The sequence below is a fragment of the Phodopus roborovskii genome, unplaced genomic scaffold, assembly GCF_943737965.1.
Source record: "Phodopus roborovskii unplaced genomic scaffold, PHOROB, whole genome shotgun sequence".
NCBI lineage: Eukaryota > Metazoa > Chordata > Mammalia > Rodentia > Cricetidae > Phodopus > Phodopus roborovskii.
The window spans coordinates 2,399,038-2,426,599 of NW_026125444.1; the positions used below are offsets into that span (position 1 = coordinate 2,399,038).

At 36.7% G+C, this 27,562-nt stretch overlaps 1 protein-coding gene across 1 annotated transcript in view; it reads right to left on the reverse strand.

The window, feature by feature from the left end:
• The window catches only part of Vwde (von Willebrand factor D and EGF domains), a 67,751-nt gene extending 47,492 nt beyond the window's left edge, over window positions 1-20,259 (reverse strand). Inside the window, exons 1-8 of the mRNA XM_051175898.1 lie at window positions 20,190-20,259; window positions 15,730-15,914; window positions 11,631-11,862; window positions 7,667-7,732; window positions 5,080-5,327; window positions 4,177-4,266; window positions 1,900-2,044; window positions 100-317 (exon numbers count right to left, since the gene is read on the reverse strand). Of these exons, the coding sequence (XP_051031855.1) occupies window positions 100-317; window positions 1,900-2,044; window positions 4,177-4,266; window positions 5,080-5,327; window positions 7,667-7,732; window positions 11,631-11,862; window positions 15,730-15,914; window positions 20,190-20,259 (1,254 nt within the window). The remainder of the gene's footprint in view (window positions 1-99; window positions 318-1,899; window positions 2,045-4,176; window positions 4,267-5,079; window positions 5,328-7,666; window positions 7,733-11,630; window positions 11,863-15,729; window positions 15,915-20,189) is intronic.
• Window positions 20,260-27,562: the final 7,303 nt, after the last annotated feature.

The window sequence follows — 27,562 nt, forward strand, 5'->3', positions numbered from 1 at the left end:
CCATCTCCTCCATCCCACCAAATAATTTTTAAATAAAAACATGGCACAAACATTATTTAATATATTGACTTATAAAGGTTATTTTTCTGACTAGTTAACCTGGATGCTGTCTGGAATGTATCTGTCCCACAGGAAATCGTCACTGATTATAGGTTCCACAATGATGTCTGTAATTCTTTCTCCATCCCGGGAAAAATCTGTCACAGCAGTATAGTACACGACAGCATGGCTACATATTCCTTCATCACAAGAAGAATTCTGGTGAAGGTCCACATGGCAGGAAGATAACGCCAAATTTAAATCTATGTGTTCTTTACCTACTTAGGGAAAAAAAAATGAGTTTTTGCATATATATAAGAAACAAATGTATTTACTTGATTAATATAAAACATTAAGGCTAAAATTTTATTTTTAAATAATTTTACAAATATCTTATAATGTTTGTCTAAATTAATAGAAGCTACTGAATATACTTGATCTTTGTAGATAAATATTAATTTTAAATATGTGTACATATATAAGTACACACACACACACTACTCTTTTTGAGAAGTTATAAACGTGTGCATCTAGATAAATTCAAAATCAATTAATAACAAAGGTAGGATAAGGTCATGAACATGTTAGTACCATGATTTCATTAACATAAACTGTACACTTGTTCTGATGTATAAATATATCCATTTAATAAGAACATGATATGGGGCTCTTGATAATGAGCAATAATCTTATTTCTCCTCATAGATATCTGGATATATCCAGAAACTGAAAATTACCTCTTCTTAAGTAACAGAGAACAGAAATAATTTCGAGAGGAAATAGTAACACAAAATAGAACAGAATTCAAACAGATGTATAGCAACTGGGCATTGGTGGAACACACCTTTAATACCAGCACTCAGGAGGCAGAGGCAGGAGGATCTATGTGAGCTGGAGCCCAGCCTGTTCTACAAAGTGACTTACAGGACAACTTACAGGATACACAAAGAAACCCTGTCTCGAAAAACAACAATAACAACCAAAAGTATAGATCATTTTCATAATTTCTGTTCTGCCCATAAACAAAAAGAACACACCCTCAGAATGGGCATAAAGAAATGGTTTTTCAAACCCAAGATGGGACAGAAAAGCTGTCCTGAGACTTAAGAGAAAGAAGTTTTTAACATTGTCTTCTTTTCACCCACATGGATTTTCCAGGTATGACATTATAACAGTCACATAAAGGCACACAATGCTCAGTTCAAACCCCAAGGGAAATGTTTTCCTTATTATTTTTCTGGAAATACATTTTTCTCATAAACATACAAAATAATGGAAACACAAATTTCTTAGCCAGTTCTCTGAGGAGAAGGTAGAATATTCCTGGCTTAGGTACAGTCTATGGCTTCATTTCCCAGGTTTATAATGTGAAAGGCCATACATCATGATACCCATGTGATTAGTCACTTAAATGAAAGAATATTAAGACAAAAGATCCCATATGAAGCTTACACTGGGGAAAGAGGTGTGAAGAATTCATTATGAGACCCGTGTTTCATAAGCTTGAACTCTTGGAACACTGCAAAGAGTTGGTTGTTCCCATCTCTGAAATCAAGGCAAAGAGAAGAATAAGAAAGAGGCATAGATAAGAGGGATGAGCAGTGAGGAAGAAGTGGAGGAAGAAGGAGAGATGACCAATGGTAACAAAGAAAGGTGGTTGGATAGTACGCTTGAGTCCAGAAAGAAAAAGACATGAACCGCTTTGACAGCCATCAACTCAATCATGTATCAGATCACTTATACAATTAAGCTATTGCTTGATAGAAGCACGAATCATTCTGTTTTCTGAGTACAGTCATAGAGAATGAGGATCAGTTATTATCCGGATTGTAATAAACCAAAAGGAACTTAGTGTGTTACCTTGTTCAATAGTTCTCAGCTTTAATGAGATTTTACACCTTTGGCCAAGCTCACTAAATTCAGAGCAAGCAATAGGAATTGTACTCTCTACCCTCAGCTGGTATTCCTTCCCATCTTCTGAAATAGTGCTCAATTCAGGTTTTAACTAGTATGAGAAAATACAGACAGAAGTTATGTTCAAATAGAATGTATTTCTAAAGATCAATATTGAAAACTTTTTTTTTTCTGGGCAGATTCTCTTTTGTTTAGTGAGCTGTTAATCACTAAGCTTCACTTAAATAAACGAAGCCAATTAACATCAAACCAGATAGATATGTGTCCCACCCACCCAATCCCAAATAATCACATAGAATCTTAATATTAATTATAAACCATTTGATCTGTTGCTCTGACACTGCTAACTCCCATTTTTAAATTAACCCATTTCTATTAATCTGTGTATTGCCATGTGGCTCCTGGCTTTACCTCTGGGTCTAGTATATCTTGCTGCTCTGGTGGCTAGCTGGCATCTGTTCTGACTCTGCCCTTCTCTTCCTGTATCTCTGCTTGGATTTCCTGCCTGGCTCTTCTATCCTGTCTTGCTATAGGCCAAATCAGCTATTTTATTAACCAATGGGAATAAAACATATTCACAGTATACAAAAGGGTTATCCCACAGGAAGCCACATGCAGTGGCATCCAGAGAGTTCCAGCACCACTCTGAATTTAGGCTCAATCATTTCCTCAACATATATTGGACAACCTTGGGGCGAAGATGACTTCATTGATTCTGGAGAATAGCAGAAGGGACACTGTTCTCCTGCCCCCACCCTGCACTGTTTATATACTGATGCCTACTGAGACAAGCAGAGAAGAGCCTGGTTATTTTCAAGTTTTTAATGTCACCATTGAGATGCATGTACTACTTACTACATAATCCAAATGTTGTCACCTACAATAACCAACTCCTCAGATTGTGTCTGACTTTCTGCCTTGTAAGAGTGACTTCTTGAGATCTATTTCTACAGCTCAAGTCATTCCAGTCCCTAGGGCAGTCATGTGTGGAAGCAGGGATCTTTTGTTGTTGTCCTTGCAGCCTCAAGTCCTAGTTGTCTCTCAAAAGAACTGCATCTTAGTGCTATTTCTCTGTTCATCTAATTAGAAACAGTGGATGACCACTGACTTTGTGTAGCTGTATATGCCAGTGCAGATCAAAATGTCCCTGTGTTCCCAAGCTCAGAGCTCTGTTTGCTCTCCCACTACTAGCTCTCTTGACAATGTACTCCAGTCTTCTGGACTCTGTCCAAGTGTACATGTACTTTAGCTCAACAAAGGTTTTTATCTTATCCCTAAATCCTGTCATTACCAATTTCCTATATTGTCTTTGAACAAGAAATGAACCTCATGCAATCTCAAATTCCATGAGTGAGATCCTCCAGTGTTCGTCTCCATCTTCCACATCTTAGTACTATCTAGTACCTCTCACTGATCATAATGTCCTGTTACTACTGCTTACCTGTTTGAATTACTCATCACTTTTTTGATCCAGTGAGACCAACAGTAACCAAAAGAATTATGTTTCTTATTTAGCAAAATTATAGCAACCCAAAAGCCCAGAGCTGTGAGTCATTTCTGTTTAAGTCCCATGTGCTAGCCCTTCATTTGGTACTTGTCTTTAAACATACACAATAACCAATAACGGCATGCTTATAATATGTGATAGAGCATGTGGTAGAATACCTTATTAAAATAGAGGCTTTAACTTACTCTGATTTGTGCTAATTCTTTAGTACCTCCTTCCTACAACTCCATGAACTATGATGGCTTGACATGAAGTTTCACATTCACAAGTAATTTACATTCATTAGAAATTATATTGTCTAATTTTGTCTTTCCTAAAAATAGCAATATTCTGCAACATGCTTTCTCATGATGCTAAGGAACAGCAGTCATCTATAGCTACCAATCAGCCACTGATCACAAAGTGTAAACACCCAATATTCCACAGTGAGCTTATTGCTAAGGTACAATGCCAAGAACTTAGTTGCATTAAGTGCATTTTCAGCTTGCACTGTTTTCGGTTTATAATGAGCTTACTGGAATGCAAAGAAACACTTCAAATTGAGCCCATTCCCATATGTATTCATGCTTTATTGCACATGAGAATTATTTAGTTATTCTTCAAAGATATTGTTTATTCACTGTAGACTTTTCGATCCATTCAATGATGAGACCCAAGAATTATCACAGGCAAATCACAGCAAATAAACTTTCTAGTTCATATCCACCACTACATACCTTAATTCCTGCAAAATATCCCTGGCTTTCAATAGCTATGCTTTGTACACCTGGGTCCTCCAAGAAAAAGATGGAAGCATTGCAGAATATCTATAAATGCAGTTAAGAAACAATTATTCGTTAGTGAGGTTATAAAGAAACATGCAAATTATTACCCATAAATCCTTTATTCAATTGCTAGTAAATGATAAAATTTAAGAAAAGGGAACTAAAGAGAAGCAATTAAGAGCCCTTGATGCTCTTGAGGGGGACACAGCTTCTGTTCTCAGCACCCACATGGTGTTTCAGAGCTATCCAAAACTCCAGGTCAAGGGGATACCATATACTTTCTTACCTCCATGGACATCAAATGAAAACATGGTACACACACATGCAGACAAAACATTCACACATAAGTTAAAATGAATAAAATTAAATTAATAGAATAAAAAACAAAACATTTCACAGATTTATCTAAAAATTTGAGAAGTGTTCTATCATAAAATATTAGTTATTTTAACCTCAATATAAAGTACAGTGTGCTTTTTATTTTATATATATATACCTATTAGAAAGTTGATAAAAAATAATATGAGCATTGAAAAAGTGACACATTGCTACCCAATAGATGAAGGACATAATTTTAAAACAGGAAAGACACACAGAGTTTTCAAGATCCACTGATAATCAGCAGATTGGTAAACGGAGATACTCAAACATAGTCACCAAAGGTACACTATTGACACTTCTAGCTGCTACTAGAATTAGCACAATTGCCAAGCAGGACACACAGAGAAGCCAAGAATCCACTGCTTTATACTCTGAGGACAAAAGAAGCGTTCAGCATTTAATTTAAAACCCAAATTTGAAAGCCAATATGTGCATGGAAAGAAAATGGAAAGTTTTTGTTTTTGTTCTACATACCTTATCTCCGAGTCTGAGATTTATGCCATCGAGTTCTAAAAGAGAAAAGTCCTGAAGAGTGCTCTCTTGTTTTAGCTCCTCTTTGATCCCTTGGGAAGAAAGCCTAGACCAGACTATGAGGAATCCCACTGAGTTGTTTGTGGGGGGAACATCAAAAGCACATCTACAAAACACCTGGGAGCCCACCAGTTCCACTGTAACCTTTGGTCTGCCTGGAGGTGGAGGAGGCGATACAATGGAGAGCTGACCTGGAGGGAGGAAAGCAGAGAGGAGGTCAGGCATCCAGAAGAAAGAAAAGAACCTTGCCAAAGGGGACCCAAAGATGCTAAATAAAATGGTGTTAGCATTAGAATTAGAAGACAGAAAGCAAGTTTGGAAAAATGATTATTTTCTAGCAGGCAATAAAAGGAAGCTATTTTGGATATTAAAACTATTATGGATATTGATTGACAACAGACTAGCTTAGCTCAAACTTAGATTAACCTTGTAGAACCTTTTGCAAAGCCTGGAAGGCAAAAAGAAAAGTGGTTCACATTATAATTTCTTGTTATAAAGATAACTATTTACCATAGCATCAAACCAAGTAAGTATTTTATAATTTGCTTTTAACTCAATTCATCTTGACTTTGAGTTGATTGAGCTGTCCGTTGCATGTGGCTCTGCTGGCAGTGAAGTGTATGATGTGTTAGAGAATTCTCTTACTCTTTTCATTTTCCTGAGGCTAAAGATAAATCTGGTTTCTTCTAGGACCTGTATAAAGGGCTAACAGTTTGTTTGGTTTGTTTTTCTAGTTCTAAGTATTTGCAACATTAAATCTAAGGGTCTTTAAAATTTGTTTTGTGTTAGAAATTGAAAAATATCCTAATGATAAAATTTAACAAGATGCTTTACAATATTCTGAAATATATACCTTCCCATTCCATCCATTATTTTATGACAATTGAAAAACTAACTTTCTAGATCTGTCATGTAGATGCTGGAAAATTCTGAGAAATCTTGTCTTAAGGCCTTTGTACAGAGAAAACATCCGTTCAGATTTTTTGAAGTATCATTTTGTTGGACACCATATCCCAATGACTAAATGAATTGTTTACAATTAACACAATTAACAACAACAAACACATTGGAGTCTGTTGAAAAGGGGTCTTGTTACATAACTCATGGGGGCCGCATCAAAAGATTGCTCCTTCTGCCTCAGCCTCCCAATGCTGAGATTAAAGTGTTTCCAGCTACAAGTATTTTAGGAATCCTTAAGCCAAGTGATCATAGTCATAATGAGATTTTTCACTCAGGTTGATTTAAATTCTCTACAGTTTTGAATAGCTTATTTTTTCTCAATAATTATACAAATGTTTTAAATATCACATTTTGAGGAAATAAGTAAATAAATGAACAAATGAGTTTGTTGCTTTCTGTGGTGCTGGATTTGAACTCAGGACTTGAAAATCTCTGTATCCTAAGTACATGCCCAGCACCAGCTGAAATGTGTTTATTCAAGCAGGAAAATAAATCTTTTTCTTTAATAAAAACCACTAGTTAGGAAAATCCATGCCTAATATCCTTAATAGATCAATAATCATGTGCTTATTGTTACACTTATTAAGGAATATTTATATATTATAAGCTAAGAAGGAAAAGAAATAAAAATTTTAATCACAAACTCTAATGAAGCTGAGATTTTGAGACAGCCTAATGGTTTGACTGCAGAATTATTGGGAAAGGTGCCTGCAAAATTGATCAGCGACTGGAAGAATGAAGAGTAGCAACTCAGAGATATAAATTATAGTAACTGAATGTAAATTCTCCCTTCTAATTTTAGAGAAAGGTATTTGTCTGAAAACACAATGAAATGACTAATTTTGGTTTGTTTGGAGTGAAGGAGGATTACCCTATGAAGTAAAATTTACAATTCTCCTGCTTCAACTGTGAATGAAGATGTTCACCATTGTACCTGGCTTATTTGTAGTTTTAATGTATTTTCCATTATATATATACATATATACATATACATATGTATAGATATAGATATATACACTAAGCCAGGTGATGGTGGTGCATGCCTTTAATCCCAGTACTCAGAAGGCAGAGGCAAATGAATCTCTGTGAGTTCTAGCCCAGCCTGGTCTACAGAGCAAGTTCTAGGAGATCCAGGGCTACACAGAGAAGTCCATAAACACACACCCACACACCCACACACACACACACACGGGGGGGGGAGGGGACAGAGAGAGAGAGAATGAAGATAAAAAGGAAATACTATTGTAACTATTGTGCTTCATACTTCCTCAAAAGTCCTAAAAAAGTAAAATAGTAGATGCATATACATTTAAATTTTTATGAAAATTCAGTTTAATTGTCAAATTTTCTTCTGAATGATTCTGCCAGTATTTCAGTTGGTTTTAACTCAGTTGTTCTGCCAGCCTTGGGGGATATATTCTACATATATAATAAATAAGTTATTGCTCTTGCTTTTTTCTACCAAGCTGATGGTGCTTGCATAATTCCACATTTAAAACCACAGAACAAGCATATTTACAGAAGTCATTATCTTATGACTACGTTATAAAAAAACCAGTGTCATACACACCAATACAGTCACCTCCGATTTCTATTTCTCCAGGGCCACATGTGTATAATTTCACATCAGAAACAGCTGCAAAAGATTAAAGTTTGTACATTTAATAACATGACCATAAATGTGTAAATCCACATATATCTATGAACAGTTCTTGGGGAACATATCTTTGAACATGGACATAGGATTTCTTAGTTGTTCTCTCTGGGATTTTTTTCCTAAGGATTTTTTTATATTTTAAGGATATGTTCAAACAGAGATGATCGATGATCCGTACTTTCATGACTCCTTTGGACTCTGCATTAGTAAATGGTAGAGCACACTTATAAAATTCAAACTCCTGGGCTCCAGGAGTCTTTATCTCTGATAGAAACACAAAGTGGCATATTGCTTTGAAGGACAACTTGGCATTTTCATATGACACTGAACATACTCTTACCATAATGCATGTTTTTTTCTGATGTTTACCCAAAAGACTCTCAGACGGACTTCCTCAAGAAAAATGAACAGATATTTGTGAAAGTTTTAGTTGCAATTGTCCAATTTATAGGGATTTTGTGCATACAATAATTTTGGTTTATTAGCTTAGGAGATTTCTGTGACCCTTTCTCTTTCTCATGATAGAGTCACACTTATTACTTCAGGCTGTCTGGGAACATGCTATGTAACCCAGACTGACCTCAAATTCATAAACCTCATGTGACCTGAGCCTCCCAAGTGCTGGGAAGATTGACGAGTATTTCACCATAAAGCTTCTGTAATACCTTTGTCTTGTACATCTGTATTTGGTTGTTTTGAGTAACACTGGCTCCAAAGGAGCTTACATCGTCTCTCTCAGGGCTACTCTTCCTTATCATTTATCCAGAAATTTTAAAATAAAATTGTTATTATCTCCACATAATATATTTAAAACATTTCCACTCAAAATGATCTGGTTCCTGGGTGATCTTTTTGAAATTTTATTGAACTAGAAATATTACTTCCTGAATAGGATTATGACAGTTGCCTTTAAGTGATTGTGGCTGTGTACATATTTTAACTAACTTGTCAAGTTCATCTGAAGATGTCAAAGTATTAAAAGAATTGTTCATAATTATAACTTTGTTTTGGTGATCATACTATGGAATCTTTTTCCCCTGGGGTTATTTCTTTCCATTTATTTCCTTGTTTTTTGTTTTTGTTTTGTTTTGTTTTTTGTTTATTTGTTTATTTGTTTTTGACAATAGATTCTGTTCGTGTATAATCTATCCTGATTATAGTTTCCCCTTCCTCTACTCCAATTTCTGTCCCCCTTTCCCTCTCCCCTGGATCCATTTCCTTTCTGTCACTCATTAGAAAAGAACTTGCTTCTAAGAGATAATCAAACATGACAAAACAAAATGTAATAGTGAAGCAATATATATATATATATATATATATATATATATATATATATATATATATAAAAGTTGGACACAGCAACTCAACAAGAAGTAAAGAGCCCCATGAGCAGACACAAGAGTCAGAACCCCACTCAGAGGGGTCTCACAGACAGGAGTTTCATAAATATTAGCTATTAGCTGTAATATATACATAGAAAACCTGGTACAGACCTGTGCAGGCCCTGTGCTTGCTGCCTCAGTTTCTATGAGCTCATGTGCACCTTGATTAGTTGACTCAAAGGGCCTTGTTTTAGTGGCATCCCTAATATGCTCTCCCTGAGCCCCCACATGTGTGTTCCTAGAGACTCGATCAATGCCTTTCAGCATGCTAATCATATGTTTGCCCTGCATAGCTGCTCTGCATGACTGGTCCCAGTGTGTTCTTTTCTAAACCAAAGTTATGGATAAAGAACTACAACTTTGATCATAAGATGAAAAAATTGAACAGAATAGAAATCAATAAATATAATTCATATAAATGGCAAAAATTTTAATGAATCAAATCTAGTTCTTGAGTAGTTCAATGAAAATCTGAGCTAGGTCCTCTGCATATGTGACATAGTTGTTTGTATACCTTGGTGTTCTTGTGGGACACCTAACAGTGTGGAGGGGAGCTATCTGACTCTGTGGTAGTTGAAATGTATTTGGCCCCCATAAACTCATAAGGAATGGCACTACTAGAAGGTATGGTCTTATTGGAGGAATTGTGGTCTTTTTGCAGGAAGCTGGATGAAACATGCCTTTAGTCCAGATCTTGAGGCTGCAGGGTACACCTTGAATTTGGGCCACACCTTCTTTTGAAAGTGTGTCACTGTGGGAGTGGGCTTTGGGATATTTTTCTCAAGCTTCACTAAATGTGACAGACAGTTGAGTGCCTGTTGTCTCTGACTCAAGATATAGTACTCACAGGTCCAGCACCACATCTGCCTTCATGCAGCCATGCTCTCCTCATGATCATAATGAACTGAACCTCTGAAACTGTAAGCAAGCCACACTCAATTAATGGGTTTGTTTGTAAGAGTTACCATGGCCATGGTGTCTCTTCACAGCAATAGAAACCCTAACTAAGACTTTTTCCGAGGGGTTTGTCTAATCTTGTTGCAACTTGATATACCATTTTTGGTTGATATCCATGGGATGCTGCCCATTTCTGAAGGAAAATAGAGGAGGAGTGGATCAGGAGAAAAGGGAAGGTTGAAGGATGGACTGGGTGGAGAGAAAGGAAGGGAAATTGTAGTGGGAATATAATATATTAGAGAAGGATAAATATTATTTTTGCATTGTTAAAAATATTTAGTTTAAAATAGTTTTATATTCACACACACACAAAAAAAAGTTTTAACACAAAACATTCCCATATACATCTCTGAACCATCTTCTGCAAAAGTTGATGCACTATAAGACCAGGATGTATTTGTCAAAATTAGGAAGCTGATCTTAGAACTACTTTAGTCAAAAAACAAACACAATTTCCTCCACTGATGCCATCTTCTGGGCCAATGTCCATTCCAGGAAATCACAGCCCATCACTCAGAATGTTTTTCTCCACTCTATGACAGTTTCTTATTCTTTTCTGTGTTTTTTCTTGCTCTTCTTACTTCTGTAACATATTACTCATGAGTTCTCTAGAATGTTGTTTAATCTGGGATCATATAACTTTTCTCATGATTAGGCTGAAGAACTGGCCTCAGGGAAAGATTAAGACATTTGGCCTCCTTTCTACAAGCTCACAGATAATACATGATTCCCCATGTTGTGATGCATGATACCCTACTATCATGGATCAGATATAGCATCTACCAGTCCTCTTCCCTGAGAAACCACTATTGTTTTTCCCCTCCCATACACTATTAGTTGCAAGCAAGTTCTGAAGCACAGACAACAATTTAAAAAGTAGAGAAAAATCCAGGTGCCACAGAAGCTACAAATGTTGTTTGATTTTGTTTTTGTTTGTTTGTTCTTGTTTTATAGTTTTTGTTAAATACTATGTAGTAATATACATGCAAGTGCATGACAATCATGACTGCCAACTCTTCTTTAGGGGCGCTTTGCATGTGAAATGCACAGCTATTTATTCCCTTCTTTGAGAGTTACATGTAGCTTATTTTCATGACTTGTTTGAGGCATTCCACTAGAGAAAACAATACTCTTATATTTTGATCCTTATAGTAACAAGTAGCAGGGTTTAACATAAATTCTGGCTCTGTACAAATGCTCACTAAGCTTTTCTAATTAAAAGTAAAACAATGCTGAAGTCAAAATGTTTACACATTTGCTTACTGTCTGTCCTGTCTTAATTACACCGGGGGAGGAGGCAAGAAGAAACCAAGCTTCTTAAGCCATCTGGCCATCATGTGCTTTAATACTCCCACAGCAAAATAAACTTTTGAGCATTTTAAGAGACTGATAAATATCTTAAAACAAAGTTAGGTCCAGGTAGCAACAATGACAGACCCAATCTCCTGACATTAGCTCAGCACAACCTGTTCAGAGTACAAATGCACTCACATATATTCCACAATTAACAGTTCAAAGTATTACTGATGCTTTCTTACCTTCAGCACAGTAGCCCATGCATCCCTGAGTGGGTTGGAGCAAGTATACAAAAAAGTCTCCACAGTTTCTGACAAGCACAGGGACTTGAAAGAGACAGCAGTCCTTTTCAATGCTAAAAAGAAGTTGCCAAGTGGCACAACCTGTCAGTTGCTTGATCTCTCCAGGAAGAGGCAGCGTTTCTGAATCACTAAGAGACAGCCAGACGGGGGCCTGAGTTCCACAGTGGTTCATCTTTTATATCAGAGAAAATAAAAGTTGGAAATACAATTAATGTCATACAAATACAAAGACTTTACATTTTTAAGAATCTTCAGACCTACTATAATCTTCAAAACAGTAAATTGTCAATTAGTTTTAAATTTTAAATAAACTGGGGCTGGAGATGTGGCTCTGTAATTAAGGCACAATCTGTTCTCCCAGAACCTAGATTTGGATCCCAGTATCAACACTCTGACTCATAACATTTCTCAACTCCAGGTCCAGTGGAACAATCACCTTTTTGTCTGGCTTCTCTTGGAACAAAGCCTGAGTGTTGTATAAGTATATACATAGACGCAAAACACTTATACACATAAATAAATATTTAAAAAAAACTCAAACACCTTACATATCTACTGCACAAGAAAGTAAATCTAAAGAACGCTAAATTAATATAATGTCAGTTAATACTAATGTAACCTGTTCAATGTAAATATTTTTATTTTACATTTGTATCAGAAATGAGCAATTCAGCTGCAGATAATTTACTAAGACAGTGGACACATCATAATACAAGATAAGTTGAACTGAAATTATATTAATATGTAGCACAGATACCAAAAGATCTCAGAGATATTTGCACAATTGATAGAGACAATGTATATTTGATATCAATTTAGAGTCAATATGCAACAAAAATCAGTGGAGAAAGAAGAAAGGTGTTATTTATAGTCTGATATAGAAAAATTACTTAGCAACTTGGAAAGATGGAATTAAAATTTTTGTTTGAGGCCTACTATCAACATTATTTCCAGGTAGAAAAATGTAATTAAGCAGGAACAAAAGGAAAAATTTTGAGAAGATCCAAAAAAGCACATGACTTTGGACAAGGTTCCCAGCATCCTTCTCTGGTAGTATGCAGACAATGGTGCTCAAAAGCTCAGCTAAAATGGAGATGGAAATGCTACACCTGGGCAGGGATAACCAAGAATCACTGTCCAGGGTGCAGTCATTAATCTTGTTATTTCCATGTTTAAAAGCAAAGGAAACTTTTAAAGGAGAGACTGATACATACAATTAAATAATAATCATAAAATATAAATAAGAATTAAAAGGGGAAACTACTTATGAGTAGTATTTTTGATATATATTTATTATTTTTTTCTTATTTTACATATTGATCCCAGTTCTCTCTCCCTCCCTCTCTCCCTCCCTTCCTTCCTCTCTCCCATACTCCCCCCCACCTCCCTCTTCTGTCCCATTCCCCTCCCACTCCACAGGGAGGGTGATGCCTACCAGGAGGGAACATCAAAATCTGTCAAGTCATTTGGAGTAGAGTCTAGGCGCTCCTTCCTGCCTCTAGCTTAAGGGAGTATCCCTCCATCGGGAATGTGCTCCCAAAGCCCTTTTATGCACCAGGGATGCAGTGAGTAGTATTTTTTAGTATGCTATTATTTTTTTTACATTAGTGTATTTATTTTATTTTATTCAGGTTATTTATTTACCTACAAGTGCTAATGCCAGAAATTCATAATTCTCAGAAGAAATACAAATGTCTAATAGATGTGTGAGAATATTCATTATCAAGAGATGTATTTTTATCTACTGCTATAATAATAAAAATTATCATTATGTTTCTAATAGCCTAAATATATGTTCTATAGCCTTAGTTGCTGAGTTTCAGGAAAAAAACAAGGGCATCCATTTCAAGCTTACAATACTATAAGGTTCTAGAATCAACTAATTGAGCAAAAGGAAGAAAACATAAATACTTAAGAATGTTGTGATTTCCCCCAATTTTTTTCTCAAGCTTTAATTTTAAATTCTAATGGCTTTTAGTTTCCTCCCAATAAAATGTCACAAAAGTAACTTTTTAAAATTATAAACAAACAAAAAAAGGGAAAGAAAATAGGACAGCCATGAAAAAAGTTAACATTAAGTATTGTTATGATTGAATATTTTTCTGAGTGTGTTTACATTAGTGTTGAGAAAGGAAAACCCCTCCAAATAAGATAAACAAATATTCTGCTAAGACCTGTTATATATATATATATATATATATATATATATATATATATAAAATTCTCTCTGAAAGTTTTAAATATAGTTTTGTGTCTTCTAGTTTAAAAACTAAGAATAGCCTTTATGGTAGCCTTTCCACTGTTGCTCAGATTGTTAGTTGTGCTCATCCTTGTAGGTCTCTGAACATTTCTCTAGAGTCAGTTTTTCCTTCAAACCTATAATGGTCCCCTCCTTTATGGTCTCTCTCTCTCTCTCTCTCTCTCTCTCTCTCTCTCTCTCTCTCTCTCTCTCTTTCTCATCTATTCCTCCCCAACTCAATCTTCCTAGTCCCACATGTTTTCCTTTCCTCCCCACTCTTTCTCCTAGTTCCCTTGAGGCATGAGGGAGGACCTAGTCCCTACTCCAAATGACTTGACAGATTTTGATGACCCCTCCTGGAAGGCATCACCCTACCTGTGGAGTTAGGGGGTGGGATGGGATGGGAGTGTGGTTGGGGGCATTGGAGAGATGGAGGGAGGAAGAGAGGGAGGGAGGGAGGGAGGGAGGGAAGAGGGAACTGGAATTGATATGTAAAAATAAGAAAAAAAATAAATAAAAACTAAGACTAGTCCAATACAGAGTGACACAGGTCACAGTCTTTTGTGATGATTATCAGCTTGAACATATTTCTTGAAGGTCACAATACTAAGTACAAAGCTACATATTTCAACCAAAAACTACATATGCCCAGACAGTCCTCAGAACCCTCCATTGAGCTATATGGAGGTTTGTGATAAGGCAAGGGACTCATGCTGTGACAATATTGCATGTTATTCTGCCCCTAATGCTAATGACTTTGGTTACAAGATCCAAACTCTTTGTCCCCAGCCAGGTTTTTTTTTTTTTTTTTTTTTTTTTTTTTTTTTTAAAAATAAGGAATTGCCTTGGCTACCACAAGGTCTCCCTGTGAAATCAAGTGAGGCTACATATCTACAATACCCACTGTGAAGGACCATATTAATCGCCACATAAATGTCATGTCTAAATACTTCATCATCATTTTCATACCACAAACAGGTTCTGAAGTAGTGGATATTTACAATATTTATGCTTATTTCATAGATTATGTGGACAAGATCATAATTGCAATGACAGGGACTGACTGAACTATGAACTGGCCATAAGTAATGAGTAACATTCCAGTAGATCACAGTACTGAGAAGGCAGACACAGAAAGATCCCTGGGGCTTTCTGATCAGCCAGTCTAGCCTCATTTGGTGGGGTCCTGATTCAGTGACAGATCCTGTGTCATAAACTAAGTGGAAAACAATTGAAGAAGGCATCCAGTATCAACTTCTGGCTTCTGCAATGTGCACACGCACACACACACACACACACACACACACACACACACACACACACACACACCACAAATAACATATGTTGCACTGAAAAACACTGAAATTTCACTGACACTCTGAGTTTTCTTCAGTTGTGGAATAGAAAGTGAGGGGCTTTTAAGTTCTGAGATATTGGAGTCCATAGTTAAGGAAGGGAATTCCAGGTAACAACTGAAGCAAAAATTCAACAGTATTGCTCAGTGGCAGTTTCCTTGCTGTTATATATCTGGGCCTATGTTCAAAATTTGACTCCTTGGCCTGCTAATGGAGCAACCAGGAGACTTATGCATAGGACTATATGTGTTGCACATACTTGGACAAAGAATGATTTCTATTACATTTTATTTTACAATTGGGGAAATTATCTAAAATATTATAGTTCAAAACACTCATGGTGTATCATAGCCATTACCATTGAACTAGGTATTATAGAAATATTTCAAATTAAGTTAATCTACTAAAAATGTAGATAACACTTCAGTAAGGGAAAAAAATGTACCTCAACACATTTGGTTGGCATTTCAGCAGGTCTGTCAAAGATGAGAAATCGGTACCATCCAGGGGTGAGAGAATAGTCACAGATCAGGTCTTGAGCAGCTGACTGCTGGGAATACACCGACTCAAAGTGAACACTCCTGTAAGGACTCTGAAGAAACTGGTGGCCACCAGGAGAGCACTCTGGAGCTAGATGGAAAGAGGAGACTTTTCATGCCATGTGCTTTGTTTGCCAGCATAGTTAGGTCTTCGGTTAAAAGTTGGTTCTCTTTCCCCATAAAAAGCAAATAAACTCACTATTGTGCGCATGCGCGCGCACACACAAAACATCAAAATGTCAGGGACTCTGGCAAGTCAAAGATGACTTAGCTTGCACTTTCTAGAGATGCAACAAGCAACTCAAGACCTGTCACGGAGCAAGCTTGAGACACTTATCATTGGGATGCTTATTTTCATTTGACTTGAACACAGAGAGTAACAGAGCTGAATGCTCTTGAGCTAAAATGTGTTAACCATGACCAAAAGTCACCAATCCCAAAAAGGATTCCTCTTGGGTCTAGTCCTCTAGATTTCAATGTCAATACTGGCTTTCCTCAAACAAATTCTCTCTAAAGTAGGCACTAAAATCCTACCTCTGCTAGATAGCAGAATGCAATATCCTCAACTATTTTTTTAATAACATTCTTATCTTTGTAGTTGTTGAAGTGCCTGCTTACCTAAGTTTCCTGTATTTACTACAAGAGTTTAGATTCAGTACAAGGGACTTGCTCCTCCATAGATAAACATTTTCTAGGAAGAATTTCACCTCTATGATTCCAATAGCTTTGGTAATTACCATAATATTAATGATAAATATTTTATTAAGTATATGTACCATCATTGCATATAATTTTAAAAGAATTGTAATAGCTCTCATTGTAAGAACACTATACATGATTAAAAATTAAAGATGGTGTGTTGAAGGATATTAGTACTGGAATTAACATGAATTACTGAAATATTTTTGCTGATTGATTATCTGTGATATAATTTTCTTAGGAAAACTCAGTAAGTTCATTTTCTTTCTCATGTACATGGATATTTGATTTGTGTATGCATGTTTGCATTTGTGTTCAGGTGTGTTTGTAGTGTATTTTCATGGGTCCTGAGCATCTGAACACAGGTCTTAACTCTGACATAGGAAGTGTTCTAACCACTAAGCAATTTTCCTACCTCATAAGTCTATTTTAATTCTATATATAATTTCTCCTTCAGTATCTTTACAGTCCTCATATTTCTTCTTATGTTTCCTTAATTAATATTCTCTAATCCAAAGCAGCAGGAGAATTAATTGCAGGGGACATTACTATGTGACATTACCAATATTGGAGGAGTGTATAATACTTAAAAGAGAAATTTGTTTCATTTATTTTATTTTATTGAGAAATTCGTAGCAAATAGAATTAGCAGTAGTTTCTATTTTTAGCTCATTTCATAATTTCTTTCCTAAAAATATACTTGTCTCTTAGAGAATGTGAAGTAGAAAGTTTAAAATACATTAGTAATGAAAAAGCCACCCTGTAAAAACCTTAGTCCAGCATTGGTCAAGAATACACCCACAGGTAAGCAAGCATTGTAGTGATTTCTAGGCTCGCACAAAGGACAAGCTTATATCTGTCAAGTACTGAGTGAATAGCATTACAAATCCTTCATAGTGATCAGTGTCACACTTGACACTCTCTCTAGAAAAGCCTTAGTATATTTCCCTGAAAACAGACATTCATATAAATTTACACTCCTGTTTGTCATATACTTCCTGGTGTAATTTAAATCAACTAAGCAACTTGTAACAAGATCTTCAATACTGTTTTTCACACACTTTGAGAGAATGTGCCAGGGTATAAATGATAGCCACACAGTGACAGAATATGCAAATGGACTTTCCATATATTTGTTATTTATGGTATGTTGTTTTCTGGCTTACTACAAAGGCAATATCATAGTTATCTAAAGCTGAGAGTCAGTTCATAAATATGTGAAGACACTAATTAAATGGAAATCAAACTTCATTTAAAATTAAACTCGTGTGGTGGTACATGCCATTTGGTGGTGCATACCTCTAAACCCCAATGTGCTGAAGACAAGAAGCAAGGGAGTAAGAGGTTTAGGAAAGCATGGGCTATATAGCAAAACTTGGCCGACCATAAAACAAAAACTGCTTGTGTACTCCAAAACATACAGAAATCAAAAGGACAGTGCACTGGACATAATGGGAAAAATAACTACATATCATATAGGTGTTAAGAGTGCAAGATATGCAAAGAACTCATATAAGTCAGAATAAAGGCCAAGACCTTAATTTATTATTATTTTCAGAAGAAAAGATCTAAGTAGGGCTCATCCCAAAGAACATATGGAAAGGTCAATATACAAATGAATAAGACATGCTTAAAGCATTAACTAAGGAAATTCAAATCAAGCCATAATAAAATATACCATCTGACATCCACTATGGTGGCTAAAATCAAGATGCCAGATAATGGCAAGTGTTTGCAGGTACATGAATGAATTGAAGCCTTCAAATGCTATAGGAAAAGAAAAATAGTGCGGCACTAACTTTTCTGAAACTGGTTAATCATAGCTGACTTCTGGATCCAGCAAATCTCCTTCTAATTAAAAATAAAAACATGTGTTCATATAAACATTTGCACAGAGATGTCCATAGCAGCATTACCTGTGAGAGCGGAAAGACAGAAGCAACACAGATCCACCAATCAAAAAGTGCACATACAAAATCTACTGTCTCCTTACAGTGGAATGTTCTTCAATCATAAAAAACAAATGAACGTTCTCACCCATACTGTATCATGGTAGATCTTTAAAACATTATATTATGTGAAAAATGATATCTGTAATATGATCCTGTTTATATAACATACATAGAGTAGGCAAATACCTAAAACAGAAAGCAAAATAGTGATAGCCCTTGACTGGGGAGAAAGGAGGATGGGGATAATAGCTTTGATATCAAAAGACACAATTTTTGGTTTTGATTCTAAACTTGACTATAGCTGTACATATCTGTGGATAGGTGGACTTTAGGTGGATACAGTGCACTTTAGGTGAGTGCTGGGAATAGTATAGGAGCCCTCCAAATAGATTTATGTGATTTACAGTAAACTGAGAAGCATTTTTCTAACTATTTGAATATAGTCATAAGTATTCTTACAAGCCTTTTCGGGCTGCATGTTTAGTACTTATAATACATGAGTTTTAAAAGTTCTTTATAGCATTTATTCTTTGGGTTAAGAAAGATAAGGGAGAAGGAAAAGGTGACTGAATAACAGGCTTGCACATGCCTACAAGGAATAGATTCTAATGCTCTACAGCACAATTAAGATGTCTACAACTGACAAATATGTCTTATATGCTTTATAAAGAACTAGAAAGAAAAGGATTCAAATATTCTCAATAACAATCCTAATAGCAGCTTTTACAGAGACAGTAATTTCTGGATTCATAGACTCAATTGCACAGTTCTGTGCCTGTGAATATGTACAACAACCCTGTTAATTTAAGAAAAGCCTTTTCTGAACACCTGCTAAATTCAAGCAAACATAGGAAGTCACAGATGAATGACACCTACTTAAGGAAATGCATTTCCAGAAATAAATTGAGTGTTGATGATCTGTTTAAAAAGAAATGGGAAAATATCTCCTTTTCCCTCACCGCTGCTCCTTCGGATTAAATTTATGCTAATAAAATGCTCAATATTGACATGATGATGCAACGGCAATTTTATCTTCAACCTTTAGAGATATTGCACATGTCTTTTCTTCAAGCTGCGGATGGCTGTATGCGTCATTTACTTCTCAAAAAGAATAGGTAACTTACAAGACCAAGTGACCTTTGGTTTAATATTCTTAACAGTATGAGCACAAAGAAGTGCAGAAATGCTAAGGGATGTAGCTCTGCCTTGTGTCATTAATGTCACTCTACTGTACACTTTTCTGTCATGGTTTGAAGCGGAATAGGGTGTTCTTCCCGTCATGTTCACTTTCGCATCAGAAAACTGACTGTACCAGATGATGGGAAAGTTAGCAGACACAAAACTAGCCCAGAAGCTTATGTGGAGATGCGACTTTCACCAATTGTTTCCAGAGGTGGCCTGGGACTGGAGATCATTAGTTTATAACTAATTCGGATCCACTTTCCTGTGCAGTACCCCGCAGATTCGGCAAACGTTCTTACAGCAAATTAAACGGAATTTAAATATCAGGAGAGCCTCAGGGAATAAAACAAAAGAAAACAGGACCAAGGGGTTTCGGGAAGAGGAGGCTCCTGCAGCCTGAGCGTAAAAGTAAATGCAAGGAGCAATTGGCTGTGAAAGCAAACGAGATGGTGCCAGGTCAGAGGCACGCCGCTGAATCAGCAGAAAAGCAGGTCCTCCAGGCAGCCTCTGTGCTACCCTTTCCAGCCACCTACCTTGCTGGCCTTCCCCCAGGACCAGGAACATCAGCCCAGTCACTAGTGGTGCCCAGGTTCCGCCCGGCATCACGTGCTTCCCAGCGCGTCTCACAAATGGGAAAACCTGGCCACAGACCTCTGCTCACTATACTTTCTTAAAGTCTGTTCCTGCTCGGCGTTCAGGGGAGCTGAGAGTTCTATGTCCGGAGAAAGCCAGTCAGACTTTCTACCAGAGACTTTGGCTCCCTTGCCAGCCCCAGACTCCTCCCCCATTACCCTAGCTACCCTCCTCTCCTAAAGCCACGCCCAAACTGTCCCTGGGAACTGGAGCATCCCCCAAGGCCACTGATGTCCCTTCACCTAGGATGTCACCTGCATTACCATAACCTGCCAGGATTTCTGGGATGTAGCTCTGACACAGGGTTTTGCTGACCTAACAAATACTGGGAAATTCCTCCACAATGTGCACGCTCCAAGAAGTCTAGACTGTTCTCTGGGGTCTGGTATAGATTTTGTTTTATTTTTGTTCTTTGCCTTCAGGGTGCCAAAACTTTACTCAGGTTGCCTTTGAACTCACAATCCTCCTGATTTTAAGATACAGTCTCTCACTAGCATAGAGCACACCAAACAGGCTAGGGTGGCAATCGAGGTCCAGGAGTTCTGGCCAGTGCTATGATTACAGGAAGGCTTCCTTGAATGAGTTCAGAAGATTGACATCAAATTCTTATTGCAGGACAAGCATTTTGCTACCTGAACTATCTCCTCTGACAGGGTAGGTGCATTATTAATCTTCTAGCTGTATCTGCTGCTTTACTTTGCTCCTTCAAGCACACCTGTTTCCCAGAACATGTCCTTGTCACCTTTGGACTCACCAATGTGAACTGGGGGACAGGGAGGATAGAGCAATGTAGTGAAACACCATTGCATGGTGCCAGGATTTGTGACCTGAGAGACTGATGAACACTGGAACTGGCTTAATTGCCTAGTCCTGACCCAGGATTCTTTAGCAAATGGCCACATAAGCTTCCTGCTTGCTCTGAGAATGGCTTTCCATCCTTTGAGTTATCAGATGTGTAGATGCCTCTGAGAGGGTGGAAAAAAGCAGACTCTTAGGTAATTGTGTGTGTGTGTGTGTGTGTGTGTGTGTGTGTGTGTGTGTTTGTGGTGTGTGTGTATGAGTTGTGTGTGTATGTCTGTGTGCTTGTGTGTATGTGTATAACTGTGTGTGCATATATGTATCTGTGTGTATGTGTGTGTGTGTTTGTGCCCTGAGTGTATATATTTGTGTACATGTGTGTTATTGTGTGTGCATATGTACATGTGCATGTGTGTGTTTAACTGTTTAAATGTATGTTTGTTAATATTTTAAAATAAATCCTCCAGAGATTTTGTCGGGAAGGCTGAGACTCAGGGGTCCCTCGTCCACCACCTAGGACTTTACCCTGACAAGCATTTTTCTGAGGAGAAAAGAGAAGCTGTTCCTGGAGGGACATGCTGGACACCAGGTTTAAATCACATTCTCCCTAAAGGACTATATAGTCATGGTGGTTCTAGATGTGGAAAACAAAAGATGCCACAAACATTAAGAAATTTTGTTTTAAATGGTATACTCCTTTTTTAAATATATAAATTTGAAAGAAAAATTATCTTTAAAATGTTTATGGCATTTCTCAAAATTGAAGAATTAACCTTTGGGAAATAAGTTCTCTTTGGCACACCAAACTTACTTATAAGTTCTTTTTCTTTGCCAAAAGGAAACCCAATCTTACAAAATAAAACATAAAACTTAACCTCTTACTTAATCTACTATGATTTGCATGTTAAGTCTTAATATAGGTAGAAAAAAATCAGAGATTTCTTAATTTGTGATGTTTGTTATTATTTTACTTTATAAATAAAATTGAGAAAGAAAAACAAATCATCAGTCATCTGTTTTTTTTTTTTTTTAAGCTTCACGGGTAATGTAATAAATGTAACCAGAATCAAATCATATCCAGTGTTTTGTAAATTAAGTTAGAAATATCTGTAAAATAAAACCTGATATTTTCTTTATATTAAAAAACCACTTATATGATTTCCAGAAAACATACAGTTCACAGCACAGTCCGTCTTTATTTTCATCTCAGTAAAAGATTTACAGCTGTCAGTCTGTTAGTTTACAATAGGCCTGTACCAAAAACCATTACTCTCCAATTAAATGAGCTAGCATGTAATATATATATGTGTGTGTGTGTGTGTGTGTGTGTGTGTGTGTGTGTAAAGAAAGAAAGCAAAGAGCAATAAAATGTTTTGTCATGTGTCATTACAATTTAGTATAAGATTCAATTTCTTATAGATTTATTGTTGAAAGGATGAAAAATAATGTGAGTATGATACCCTCATCAATACCAATCATCACTGAGAAATAAAAACTAAAAGGCAGACTTGCACAATAACTGTGGGAGTGCAGGACACCTGGGTTCTCATTCCAGGTCTGATACACACTTCTTGTCTTTGTGGCATTAAACATCATGCCCACGTCCACTTCACTTCCTTTTCTTCCATACAACAAGAAGAAAAATCATACCACATAGAATTTAAGAATGAAAAGAGTATGTGTGTGTGTGCAGGGGTGGGAGGAATGGGTATTTTGACTAGCACCTGGTTCAAAGCAGCTATTATGATAATTTACTGTTATTAAAACAATGGATAAAAACCTATGTAATTATGTCTCCCTTTATCTCTTATTATATAAAGGTATGTAGTTTCTCTTTATTACACTACTATAGTATACTGCATTATTCAGACACAGTGAAAAAAATCACATTTGTATAATACAAATTCCACATGTTTTACTAAATAAGAGCACTCTAGCTTATTTTTTTAAAAACCAAAAGTCATGTTAGCACAGTACTGACAAAACAAAGATGAAAGATTCTCTTTCCCAAACATAAAAAATGATACAGCTACTTGTGAGGTTTACTGCAGTTGAACCTCCAGCGCTCAAAAGCAGACATGAAGGGGTATTTACTCTGGGAGTGGTCAAATACTAAGGGCTGTGGAGAGAAGAAAGAGCACAGTGAATGCTCAAAGAGAACAAAAGAAGAGGGCGGGCATGCCAGGATGATAACCGGGAAAGAACACTCTCCTGCACAAAGATGAGAAGGGCACACAGTGCAAGAAAGAGGAAAACAACAGAATCAGAACAACACAGAGGCAGAGAACACTTCATAATTCCTTGGAGCATCCCTCTCCATCATTCTGTGATATCCCCCATATGTTGTCCAGGAACTTGGTTGTGAGTTTAAGGATTGTAGTAATTTGAATGTCCCCATAAGTTCATAGGGATTGGCACTATTAGGAAGTGTGGCTTTGTTGGAGGTAGTGTGTCACTGTAGAGGTGGGATTTAAGGCCAACCTCAACCCAGTGACACAGACCACTTCCTGTTGCCTGTGGGTCAAGATGTAGGACTCTGGGCTCCTTCTTCAGCACCATGTCTGTCTGCCTGAATGCCACCATGTTGCACCGTAGTGATGATGGATTAAACCTCTGCAAATGTTAAGTCACTCCAATTAAATGTTTTTCGTTTATAATAGTTACCTTTGTCAAAGTGTCTCCTCACAACCATAGAAACCCTAACTAAGACAAATATTTTGTTTGTGTTACTATTCTTTACCCTAAAAAAAATGTTGGAAGTCAGGAGAAAATATAAATGATGCAAACAAATAATTGTATCATTTATATTCTGTTACTCTTACTTTTGTTAGTGAAGGAATGAGAAAATTTTATCATGTTTTATATTTAAAGTCATCTGTGGAGGGTCAGTTATCAGGCCACATAGGAAATATCCAAACAAATACTTTCAGAGACAAAAAGGTTGGGACTTTACAGAGTAAACTGTGATGGTCATAAATTAGTATAATGTTAGTATAGTAAGTTTATTATTAATAATGGTATTATAGTCAATTGTAAAGAGGGTAACTGAAATACTACAGGAGAGATGGTATGCATTCAAGGGCCATCTACAAGACAGAGGAGGAGGGTGTCCTCTTAGTCCTTTCCCCACATTTAAAGCCATTCCTCTTTGTTAATTCCTTAAAAATTAATGAGAAAAATGTGGATGAATAAAAAGAAAACCAGCTTTATTCCATTAAAATATATTAATGAAGAAAAGCAGTTGGTAACTAAAAAGAGAATGCTGCACTCGAATCTGCAGCATAAAATGTTTCAGTCATGATATTCCCCTTTCATGTAGATGTAAAATTATGCAATGATTGTTTTTAAAAGGAAAAAGCTAAAGCCATTCACTTGCTCACCTGAAATCTTCTATTTGGATCCTCTTTTGATTTTTCCTGCTTAGGAAAATGGAATACTTGCTGTTTCTCGTCACAGACTAGGATGACTCAGTCACTCGCACCTTCACACTATGTTTAGCCCTTGAGAAGGTACGAAACTTAAAGGTATATAATGCTCTGTTGCTCCACTGGTCCAGGACACCCCCTACAATCCCATGGAACTGCTATGGGAAACATCACCCTTGGGTGTTAACTAGGTGTGGGGCAAGTATGTCAGTTTTACAATGAAAAGAAAACTAAGTATTTATTCTATATCCTGGACATTTTTCTTCCACAGAGTATATTTCATGCAGTAGGAAACAGGGGTCTTCATGCCTGCATCTCTAGTGAAAATGCATCTACATTTTAGAAAATTTATTTTAAACACACACAAACAAATACACACACACAAATATATATGAACATGCATGTGTGTATGAGAAAGAGAGAGGGAGATGGTGATATTAGCATTCATGGTGAGCCTGCCTTGTTAAGTAATGCTGGGGTTCAAACTCAAGTCTTCAAGATTATGCAACAAGGTCTCTTAACTGCTGGTCAGTCTTTGTAGCCCCTAACATAAAGATCATTTTAAGACTAGCACATTCTTTATCAGCTTAGACACATGGGGAAGAGCCTAGGCCCTGCTCCAGATGATAAGACAGACTTTGAAGACTCCCATGGAAGGTCTCATCCTCCCTGGGGAGCAGAAAGGGCATAGGATAGGGTGTTGGTGGAGGGCAGGTAAGGCAGGGAGGAAGAGGGAACTGGGATTAACATGTAAAACAAGCTTGTTTCTAACTTATATTTTAAAAAGAGGAAAAAGAAAAATAGCACATGAGTGGTGTTCACATGGAGTAGAAAGGTGCTCTGTTTCTTTAAAGTAAATATCAATTCATCCAAAGACCCCCAAATCGTTAGTAAAATTTTATTTCTCAGAATAAAAACATTAATTTTTAGGGTTTCAAATATTGTTGAGTTTAAGTTAACAAATTACAAATTTATGCAACTTAAAATAGGACTAAGTTTTAATGTAATTATTTAAAGACAGAAGTATAAAATCAGTTGCTCTGCACTTAACATTCTTGACTTTCATTCTTTATGGACAATTTATTTTTTCACCTATCCCAACTCTAATGATGTACAACTAATACTTAGTTAATAAATATAAGAATATGGATTTCTATTGTGTTTATTTACTTGGAATAGACACGCATGTGCTATAGCGTGTGTGACTGCGAGAGGACAAGGTAATTCTCTTTTTCCAGGAGTTTCTAATTCAGGTGGTCAGGCAAAGGTGCCTGCTACTGTCTCCCTGGCCCAATATATGTTTGCTTTGATAAACATAAACTCTTTGAAGTGACTACATTGCTAATGTGGCTAACAAATCTATTGTTTTCCCTAGTTGCCTTTTTTCTTACTGGGGATGCTTAAGATGTACTTACAGCAAATTTCACGCAAGGTGTATGGTGTAATTGATGTTCATGGGCACACTGACATTACTTATCCCTTCTAAATTCTTCCAGCTCACCTAGCTAAGACATTAGATCCTCCGACTAACAGTTCCTGGGCTACTCAGACCATGGTTGGCAACCATCATTCTGCTTTCTAATTCTATCATCTAGACTGGCTTGTTAGATATTTACATGGAAGTGAGATCATGAAGTTCTGTGCTTTCTATGTCGGACTTATCTTACTTTAAATGATACCATCTAGCTTTAATCACGTTGACAGAAATGGTAGCATTTCCTTCTTTTTATCATTGAATAATACATACAGATAAAGTATTTTTAATAATTCATCCTTCAGTAGACACGTGGAAAAATTCCTTGCCTCAGTTAAGATGAATATTGTGGCAAGGAGCATAGGAGTACAGACCTCTCCTTAAATTTTGATTTCATTTCATTTTGATAGTGGGATTGCTAAGTCATATGGTTTATGTTATAAATTTTTTGAGAAACACCTATAATATTTTCTACAATGTCTGTATCAATACGCATAAGAGCTTCTTTTTCTCCACATCTGTGCTAAATGTGTCAATTTTTGTCTTTTTTTTTATAACAGCCATTCAAATAGGTGTGAGATGCTAGCTAGTTTATTGCTATTTAAATTTGCATGATGTTGGAATTTTTCTATATGCTTTCAGACACAATTTTTTTCATGTCTTATTTACTGAATATGATCGAACTCAAAGAACTCATTTTAAAAAGTATTACTTATTCTCTTCTGTGATTGCCTGGTATTCTAAGGATAGCAAGACTGATCAATTAGTATCATTACAACAAATGTTTGTAACTACACCGAAGCAATGCTACCCTTCATAGTACAAATCACCCCATGATGGCAGCAATGGCCTCAAGGAGCTATAGCAACTGCCACCTGGGAACTAAATTGCCCCTCAAAAGGAGGGACAGCAGGAACAGTTCTAGAGAGCTTGTAGGAAGAAAACTGGAGTAGTGATTATTCTAACACTGATCTAACCAAAACTATCAACTCCCTGCTGCTACTGTGCATACTACAAACATCTCCTCTGTTTCCCTTCTCTATGAAATTTGAAAGTTCCTGCCTGAGCCATTGGAGCAGGTCTAGTGCTAGTATACATGTGTTATGCTGGTTAAGGCTCTTTTCTATGCTCTCTCTACAGCTCATCTCTTTGACTAACATATATAGATTCCCAGAGCTCAGTCCTTTGTCCTAAAAGTCCAGTGACAGCCCCACCACTCAGAATGCTGAGGAGAAAGATCACTTCAAGACAAGACTAGGCTATGGAGTGAAACCCTGTTGATAGAAAAGCAAACAAGAAAAAGAAGAACGAAAAAGAAAAAAAATATCCATTTTTAAATCAATTTATTTACTAGTAGACCTAAATTCCTTCTGAAGACTCAAGGCAGGGGTAGGTGGGAGGATTGTTTTATGAGCCTTTTGCAGCTGGCAGAGACTTCCTACATTCTTGACTTCCATCCCTGCAGTTACCTTGAGAGCCTAAAGGGCAGAAACTTCTTACCTGCATGACCTTAGCTTCATTCCTTAAATGTCTGTTCATTGACTCTCTTTTAAAGAAGAGTTGGAATTACAAATGG